A 10,079-nucleotide genomic window follows, 5' to 3' on the forward strand; every position below is an offset into this window, starting at 1 on the left:
TGTTATGAGTTGTGTTTTTTGAGCATTATGTGTTTTCAAGCAAGTTAGCAAGCATACTCCTTGCATGTGTATGTGCAGCTGTGAGCCTGATGGTACTTGTGCACCCCTCTCCCTTAAATTCCCGCTGGTGGTTTCCAGGAGGGCTTTGATGTGTATCTGGGCAATGCACTATTAGAGGGATTTCCCTGGGCCTGACAGCTCAGAGAATATGCAGCGAAATGGCAATGCCAGTGGGCTAAAAGAATGCTGGAAACAGGATTAGGATCATATTCTGGCAGACCCTGTCACCTCCTCAATGGGCTGAGGTTTCTAACGCTGGCACTTTTCATTCTCGCCATGGTTAAAACCTTTAAGAGAACCATGAAGACGGGGGGAGGGAAAAAGGACTGATTGAATGGTACACTGATTTTTGTGTGGGGGGGCTTGCTCCGGGGGTGTCAGAGAGAGAGAGAGCAAACCAATGGATCTGTGTGGATCGACACAAACCTTTCTTGATTCAAAATATGTCAAGCTTTACAAGGGAAAAAAATGCATACTGTTAAAACACAGTTTTTGAGTAGTTCAGATGACTAAAATCGTAAACTGTCTGACCTGCGATTTACAGTATTGGGTTCATATATATCATATCAGTTGTCAGCCGATTTTTGTTATTTCAGCCCTCCCATACACACACAAACCCACCCACACAAATACACACATGTCATCACTTGCTTAAAGGAAAGTAGATGGAGATACGTGTGTGCCTATAAATAAGTGGTTATGGTGGTGAATATATAGCCCTGAGTGTTAGAGATGGAAGCACCTGATCCAGCATCGAGGGTTCAACACACCCTTGACTCTGCAGCAGTACAATCTAGGGGGGTGGGGGTGTGTGTGTGTGTGTGTGTGTGTGTGTGGGCGGGGGGTGTTAAGAAAAGAGAGAACATTTGGAACAAGAGTATTTTGTTGGGAGCCCCATGGGAGGAAATCCTGCTGTGTACCTGGACAGATTCTTACCCTGGATAACAAGGACATTCACTTGTGCTGCATATCCACTTCCCAATCTTATCAGCCACACAATCAGGATGCCCTTGGTCGAGGATGCACACACATGTGCGTGGTGTAATAAAACACAACAAAGGTTAGGGTGAGGTGTTACACCCACATTAACGCTGCTAATCTGGTGAGATCATTATCCTCCTCTAGCCGATTTTTGGAAAGTGGTCATTCATAACGGTTGGAGAAACAGCCCAGCGCAGCAGCCAAGGTGCATTTGTTATTTACACACACTGAGGGGAAAATATATGTTAAAGGTCAATTCAATTAACAGCAGAGCAATGTCACGCAGCCTGGGCGATGCATTTAGAGTACATGTAAAGTTTACTGTGGGAAGAGCAAGGGCACATTTTGGAGGAGGTGACAGAGATGCCCAATTGGCCCGTGTATGTGTGTGTAGGGACAGGGTTGGGTGGGGGTCTCTGCGTTTTGACAAACCATGCTGTTAAAGATATAATAGCAGCATAATCACCGCCCCGGGCCGTCATTCTTCAGGATAATGGCCTGCTTATTCATTGGGGATGGCTTATGTCTGCGTGCGGCTTTTTTTTATCTTTCAGATTGCGTTGTTCATTTTCTGTCTCCTTTGCTTCTTTACTTTGTCTCCATGCAAATTCTCATACATTTTATTTGTTTTGTTTTTTTATTGTTCTTTTAAAAGTGACCATTGTGTTTCTTTTTCCACTCACTATCACCTCTTCTCCTATACTGATGTACTTATAAATAACCTTAAATATATTCATAAATTAGAAAATATATTTATATCTTTAGGGTGATTATAAGTTATTATATTTAGTATTACAACTTGCATTATATTTCACTTGTTTTTACTCATACTTTACATTTTCCAAAGTAGAAATGTAACACAATGTAGTTTCTTCAGTTTTTTTGTGCACTTGATCAATAGATATTAAAGTTTGCTTACTCACTGAAGGGGAGATTAACATCATTCAAACATAAGATCTTAAAGCTGTTGTATTTCTAAATTCATGCAGATCAATGACTAATAGGAATAACTGTAGGACACCACCCATTTAAAGGTAAGGCTATTACCACCCTGCATACTGTGTAAATATTCAGCACAGATGGAAAAGTCTTCGTTGTAAATGTCTCCAGGCAATGTTTTTATTTGCGATCATTTTACAACAACACTAATTCAAGTCTACATTTTTAGGGAGGAGTAAAGAAAACAACACTGCTGATGGTCCACTCTCTCCTCCGCAATCATAAATCTATCTACCACTGGACCAAGTAGTTTGACAGACAGTCGGGGGGTGGGGCAGCATTAGAAGAATAGCAACGACAGAACTAAAATAGAGTCAAGACAGCAGTACACAGAGGACGGGTCAATTATTCACTGAAATCTTTTCACTTTCTTTGACAGACGCTTTCAGTTTTCCAGCAATCCAAATTTGCAAAATTGCTTCTTCCTTGCCAGTTCGAGAGAAGAAAGTGAACACATTTATGAATTCAACCCAGGACCGTCACACAGAAAACCAGGAGAGGAGGGGTAGACAGGGCTGCCGTTGAGCTCAGCAAATACAATCTTACAATCTGACAGCTAAAGGAATTTTATCTGAGACAAAGTCCATTATCAGTTATACAACATAATAGGAGCTTTACAATTACCCTACCAGTAAACATTAATAGATTTTTTGTATTTTACATACTAAAATAATGTGCTTTTTCTTTTTTCATATGAAGACGTTATCTTCCAGAACACATTAACAGAAAAACATCAGACTCGTGTGATTCTCCTCATCAAGTGCTAACAGTCAGTCTGACTTTCAGTGAAAAGCTGCATGTTTCCTCAAGAGAATATAAAGGAGAGAATATGGTTCCAGATTTGTTTACAATAACCATACATACCATACATTAACCAAAGGAAATTGATCAACTCATGGTAAAGTGATGTCAATCCTGTTGCTACCTTAATTGACCGTTTTAGTGCACAGACCTTTTGAATTTATAAAGGCGGTCTTAAATGGTATGTATGTTCATAATTGCATTTGCCCCAGCTCCCTCAGCCCAGGGCAAAATGTAATTAAAAGCTTTGAGAATTTAGTCACTGAAATCATTTTCTCATTATCAAGCCAGCCTCTGTGCAGTGGCATATTACTGGCCATTAAACTGGTAAATTAGTCACTTTTAATTATGCTGTTGAGGACAACATGGCTTGAAGTTTAGTTTTATTTATGTGCTGTTATGTAGTACATGCTATGTACATAACCGCGGTGCTTAACTGAAATGTCAATGGTCCTGTGACAGGAATGGTCTCTTTTCTGCATGAGCGATAACTTTTTTTATCCCGACCAACGAGCTTAATTCTTTCAAAAGTGCCTCATTTATTCACATTATCCTTGTAAACATTATTTGCATTGTCTTTTAAATTGAGTGCATCCATCATACATCATTTTTCTTTTTTATTATTATTTCAGATGTTAAAAAGGTCCAGCATTACATGTCTGTTGGAAACTTCATCAGATGAGTCAGGAACATGTTCACTACCCTCTCGTTAGGACATTCACTTGATCCATTGCATTCTTTGAGCAAGATAAAAGATCTTATGGGTTTTCTTATCCCGAGGTTCTACTTTTGTATCTTGAGCTGCAACGGAAGCTTAGAGGAGCCAAACATATTGGGGAAGTGTGGTCTGTCCTAAAAAGCTGTTAAATGGATCTCTGTAGGTCCAGTGCATGTTGGCATGTTTTATTTTTGGACATCTCTGCATGTCCTGTGCCCATCTAGTCGAGATGGGGTCAGTATACGGTTCCTAAAGAACTATCACAGTCACACAGACACACAGTAGGATGGGGTGATGTGTAGGCCGAGGCCCTGGCCTAGTTCACACTGTCCGCCATACAATCTGATTCTCAGTTAGACATTGTGTCCAGTCCCAGCGAAGCAGCGTGCTGCTTGGCCCTCAGACGCAGGTTCTCAATGCTGGTGGTCTTGTTGTTGTGGCTGGTGAGGCCACCTGCAGCCGACGCTTGCAGCAGCGGGCTGTTCCACACCTGCTGGGCGTGATGGGACAGGGACTGGTAGTAAGACTGGCAGGGCAGAGAGCCCAGCGGCGCGGGGGGAATGTTAACATTCATTCCCAGGTAGGGGAGTGATGATGGGGCAGCGAGGTCAAAAGCAGGGTAGTGCACCAGATTGTTGGTGGCAGCCATGTGCTGGCGGAATTGCTCCTGCAGACGAAACAGGCTGAGAGGGGAGGAAGAGTAAGAGTGGCCCTGAGAGAGAGGACCGCTGCTGGCCAGGCCACTGCTGGAGGTGGAGGGGGTCACTGACGGAGAGACCAGGGGAGAGTCTGGACAGAGAGAAGAGGTAAGAGGTTGTTAAAGTCAGCTGATGAGTACAGTATTGCAGATGAGGGATTAAACAAGTTTGTAAAGGATCAAGAAAGGAATCAAGCTCCTTGTCAGAGTAATGATCAAGTATCTTGTTCTTACCTGGTTTAGGGCTGAGTCTTTTGCAAACTGGAGAGACGTCCCCAGGTGTCACTGCTCTCTCACACTTCATCTCCTCTCTCTGAGATTTACTCTCGTCCTCTTTATCTGTGGCATTATCCTCCGTCGCAGACTCGCTGCCAGAGTGTTCTGCTGACGTGACGTTCAGTTCCATGTCCAACGGTACAGGACGGACTACAGGACCCTCTGTCTCCAGAGAAGAGGAGGAGGAGGAGGAGGACGAAGGAGGGAGCTGCGTGTCAGTAAGGATAGTTGTGGAGGGAGGCGCATCCTCCTTCTCGCTTCCTCCTTCCCCTGAAGCCTCCTTCTGCTTCTGAAGCTGCTCTTTCTGGAGGCTGCGCTGCTTCTTACGGAACTTGGCTCTGCGGTTTTTGAACCAAACCTGATGGAAGAGAGGATAACAGGGCAAGTTAGAGGGAGAGCAGGCAGAAAAAAGCAGTGGATAAGTACTGTACACTCTCTAAAAGATTGATTTCATTGAGCATCATATGATTGAGGGGCCTGAAAACCCCCTAAATCAATAGTCTGTAAGCAAATTATCAAATACTTAAATCAGTTTTAACAATATTAGTTGTATTTTAGCATTCATTGTATATGGATAACCTAAATTTGATTTTGTGTTGAAAGAAGTGAAAAGCTTAAACCTGCATAACAAGTTAATAATTTAAAAAGAACTTTTTTAATTTCTATATATGTGTATTGATACTTCATGCACAGTCACAGTTTTCAGCTGTGGGGTTTTATTAATGCAGCAGATAATTGAAGTAGCCCTTTCGTTTTTGTTTTGTTTTTCTAGGCTATTATTTTGAATCAACAACGATTGTCACAGATTTAAGTTGATACTAAATACTACATGAAATTTTTGAAGTCCCCATAAGATAGAAAATCTGCATTAAAATGACAGAAATAATACAAATAAACAAAATGATAAACATATCCTTAAAAGCCCCTCCAAACTCATTATTGGCTGCTATAGACACACATACATCCATCCATCGTCAACCGCTTATCCTGCATACAGGGTCGCGGGAGACACACATCTATGTCAGTGTATTTTTGTCTACAGTGGTTTTCCCTTAGGTAGGGCCTACCTGCACACGAGCCTCGGGCAGGTTGGTGCACATGGCCAGCCGCTCCCTCATCACCACATCCGGATAGTGTGTCTTCTGGAAAGTCTTCTCCAGCGCTTCCAGTTGCTGTGCGGTGAAGGCCGTGCGGCTCCGACGCTGTTTGCGGTGCTGAGAGCCGTAGCGAGCCTCCAGGATGATGTCTTGAAATGCGCAGCCGTTGGAAGGGAAAAACACATGGCAAGTTTATTTTACTAGGCATGGGATTATGACATCTTGCTTTATTTGCATTTGCGCATTTTTTTTCATGTGCATAGTGTTTCCAAATTGGTACCTGAGTGAAAACCCATTGATGATAGGCTACACCTTTTTTGTAATAACTTCCGTTCAAGTTCATGCAGCTTTCATCATAACTGTTTTCAAAATTGCTCATAGGCCTACAGCTGCGGCGGATTATTATTAATGTCACCTATATTGAACTGCATACAAAACATGCCATGAAATACAAAGTGATGGGTTCTGTTTTCAATAACAGTTTGCAGCTAATTTGTTTGGAGGCAGGGCAACAGCCTGCGCGCTGCTGTCTGTGTGTTAGTGTGCACTCAATTACCAGCTAGTCTCTCGGCCAGTGTGAGCGCGTGCACGGACGGACGGTAGTCGGGCGCGTGCTGCGCCTGTTGCGCGGCCTGCTGGTGCAGGTTGTACATGGCGCTGAGGGAGTTCATGGCGTGCAGAGAGTAGCCGTTCACCCCGTAGTGCTGCATGGTGAGAGGTTGCTTCCTGCGGAAGGGAAGAGAGGAGGGTTGAGGTTTTCAAAGAGAAAGGAAGGGGAGTTCACTCAACGACATTTTGACATTTTGGGCGCGTGGCTGCTGATGGACACGCTGCGCCCATGGAACGTGTGATCTCAAACCAACCCCCTCGTTTTGATGAGAACAAAATCATCTATCAGATCCACTGGATATAGCCTAACACACACGAGATTTTTATTAGTAAATGTCAGCAGGTCCTCGCGCTCAAGGGCCAATGGATTTTAATGTGCGCACTCAGACAAAAGTGTTATCCATTAACATCCAATTATCGCTCTGTTCAATCCATTAATTATACAAAAGACTTTTAATTGGGGTAATTATCACTCGTTCTCATAATGAACCGTGACGGATGCCTTATTCATGAATGTATTCACGTCTTTTCTGTGATCCCGGAGAAGCCAAATCCCCTTTAAAAACGTTGCTTTGACAGATCAAGGCGTCGATGAAATGTGTTGGAAAATGAAATAAGGAGATTTGTTCCGGGTCTCGGTGGCAAAACCTGCAATCGGATAGCAGGATTATTTTTTAATAGGCTATGATTACGGAAATGCCATTCTCAGTATGTGCTGTTTAATTTTAGTGACTGACTTTAATTAACAGCAAAGTTTGAAATGTAGCCTATTTCGGGTAATTTTATGTTAATTTACATAAAGGCTTAGATGCTTTTAATGATAGGAACTGATTAATTTCTTGAAGTAAAACATCGATGTTGGAGTCTTTCACATGGCAGCAATTTCCCAAAGTCCTTTTTTTGTAGTTCTCCTTCACGACCGAGATTTTCATAGATGAAACGCTGGAGGACACGATTAGATATGTATTAGTACGGAAGAGGCTAACAGGAGGGAATATCTCGGAGGCCCAAACGGTTATTATAACTATTACAGAGAGACCACGGGGAAAAGATATAAATCTTTCTGCTGTGTGACAGGTACCGTATCCAGGGAACTGGCTAAGTTATTCGACTTATGTACAGATAGGAACTTCTACATATTTTTGACAAAACTTTCAGGTTATTTTGGTATTAATTTCGTCATTGTTTTATTAGGCCTATTTGACCATGTACAGCGATTTTCTCTGTTTTCTAAATGTCAACACATTAATAACAAATCAGTATGTCTTAAGTTTTTTGGTAAGTAATTTGAATAAGCCTATAGGCTACGTAAATTGCTCCATGCTCTGAAATTAAGTAGAATATTAGTTTTAATTTAAACTAAATTTATATTAATTTGACCAAGGTCAAATCACACAACAAAATCTTACAAAACCTTATTGCTGGTTGACATCTTTTGATTTTGAATTGATTATTCTTGTAACAATCAAATGTTAATTTAAAGCATTGGCTTTTCATAGGATAATTGTTTAATAAATTACTCTGCAATAATATAGGCTAATAATGATATTTATAATAATTAGACAGTTATAAACCTATCTTATAAAGGAGAAAAGACTGGGTGGTCGTTCTTGTAAAAGGCAGTTTTTTCCAGTGTGTGCGTGCGCGTGTGCGTGCACGTGTGCGCGTGATGCCCGCAGTGCCCATTCCCAGCCTATTAAGTGGCTGCGGCGGCTGATGAATGTGATCAGAGGGCAGTGGGGAATAGTTTAATTCGCCGGGACAGAAGGTGCTTCGCTAAACATTTACTTTACTCCCCCAAGTATTTGAGTTGAATGGGCCCCCCCTCCCCGTCTCCCCCTCGCCTCTCTGGCGGCCTCTTATCCCATCGCCCCGGGGCAACGTTTTGGCTGAGATGTATGGCTTCTCCGCGGGTAAAAATATGCATGTTGATCCCCATTTGGCTCCCCGTCTAATGGAAGTGCAAATAGGTTTCGACTGCGAGGCCCTCCATTTATCATCAACGTTGACACGGACGGACGTACAGTGGGACTGGGTGGTTAGCTCTGGGATGGCGTTTCCGCGTGCGCACGTGGACAAGTGCGCGTGTACGTGAGTTCCAGTAATAGGCCAACGATTTTTCTCAAATGCGTTTTTTTCCTTTTCTACATATTTTCTCTGAAAATAAAGGTGTGCCATACATTTTAATCATACATAAGCCTTAAATTACACAACGTGTATAAGGGAAAGAAATGCATCATGTAGCCTATTTATTTGTTTATACTTGCCTTCCTGCACACTAACAAAACGTCAGCCATTAATTCTTAATCTCACTTTTTACACCATGCACTAAAACTGCAAATAAAATATCTTGATCTTAGCTACGTGTTTTTAGACTGACTGTCCCCTCTATTTTGTGCGCAGATAAACTTTAAGTCTTTAAGTTTGATTATCAGTATCACCCACCTTTTATATTTAGCACTACATCTCTGGTTGTAGCCTGTATCCTCCTGCCCATATCAAATTCAGCACAATAGCTCATCACTGTGAGCCTGTCAGTGCTGTTATTGTCATTCATAAGCCTCTCTCTGCTCCAGGCACTGGGCCCTCCTGGCAGCCCTGCTCAATGCTTCGTTTATTAAACCGTCATTATGTAAATTGGCATGTACAGTGCAACTCTTTGATCCGACTAAATTAGGAAAAATGTTATTTGCTAACAGCCCCAAGGGGCATGAGTCGACCTGACAATCTGCTCTTTGCTGTGTCACGTGTAAACTGTCAAAGGGCGAGGGACACGTCTTTGATGTTTCTCTGAGCAGTTATTATGAAGGATATTTGTTATGCTGAAGCCAGTCTGATATTTTATTATAGTATGTTAAAGCATTTTAAGATGCCAATATAATTATTATCTTTATTTTGTAACAAGAATGGATAGGTTACTGTGCAAGACATATCTGCAAGCCTAACATTTAGGAGAAAAAAGGATAAACACCTTACATCAACCTCTGTAAATGTGTATCACTTCAGAATAATTGACATTATTTTAATTGAAAAAGAGTTCCTTTCTAAAGAGACCAGGTCGTGTAACCAAAAGAAGTGAAGAACAGTAGTGCCTTTTTATTTTGAGTGTGTAAGTTTTGGTGTTTGTTAAGGGTTATCCTAAGCTTTTTGTTTTTGATTAATCATCATTTGTAGAGTGAAAGTTATGAATTTTAGTTCATATGTCAGATTACATTTTGGGTTGCACACTGAAACTTTAAAATACCAGACAACAACCAAGAGACTGCTTTAATCTCCGCTAAATTGCTAAACACTTACAGGCTATCATAACATGTAGGCTATTTTGTTCACAAACACAATAAACTTTATTCTGATTTCTGAATTAGAAGCAATTTAGCTGGCTGAGACTGGCTGATAAAATGCGATAGATGTTAATGAAAATGAGAGCATTTGCAAGCTCTTTTAATCTTTTTTTTTAACACAACATATGAGAAATGCCTTTAACTGAATAGAGATGCTAAAATGTTTTTACCTCTGGTGGAGACAGTTGTCTTTCTGGTTGATACAGACAATCCGAGCTCCTCAACTTCTTCAGGTTTCTCTTCTCCTCAGCCGAGTGTTGGGTTTTTAATGCACTTCTTTTTTCGTCCTTTTGTCCGACAGTGAAATAACAAGTAAATATAATAGGCAAATATAAAGTCATCCAGTCTGTTGCTTCACTTCAAGTCTGTCCGCTCGCGCTCCGCCTGCTCCTCTCGAGGTGAATTCGCCGCGTCTCACGCAGGAGTGGGAAGCCGCCATCTGCTGGTGCGCGAGAGCCCGGTGGAGGGATTTTAAGGAGAGCTTCGTGGGGGTCAAGGTG

At 41.8% G+C, this 10,079-nt stretch overlaps 1 protein-coding gene across 1 annotated transcript; it reads right to left on the minus strand.

Moving 5' to 3' along the window:
• Nucleotides 1–3,728: 3,728 nt before the first annotated feature.
• dmbx1a (diencephalon/mesencephalon homeobox 1a) lies at nucleotides 3,729–9,840 on the minus strand. The gene is made up of 5 exons (XM_046052633.1): nucleotides 9,750–9,840; nucleotides 6,186–6,355; nucleotides 5,600–5,778; nucleotides 4,491–4,890; nucleotides 3,729–4,348 (listed from the first exon to the last, which is right to left on the minus strand). The coding sequence occupies exons 2-5, from the start codon at nucleotides 6,337–6,339 to the stop codon at nucleotides 3,909–3,911; spliced, it is 1,173 nt and encodes a 390-aa protein (XP_045908589.1). The 5' UTR covers nucleotides 6,340–6,355; nucleotides 9,750–9,840; the 3' UTR covers nucleotides 3,729–3,908.
• Nucleotides 9,841–10,079: the final 239 nt, after the last annotated feature.

Source organism: Micropterus dolomieu, linkage group LG06 (genome assembly GCF_021292245.1).
Source record: "Micropterus dolomieu isolate WLL.071019.BEF.003 ecotype Adirondacks linkage group LG06, ASM2129224v1, whole genome shotgun sequence".
Taxonomy (NCBI): Eukaryota; Metazoa; Chordata; class Actinopteri; order Centrarchiformes; family Centrarchidae; genus Micropterus; species Micropterus dolomieu.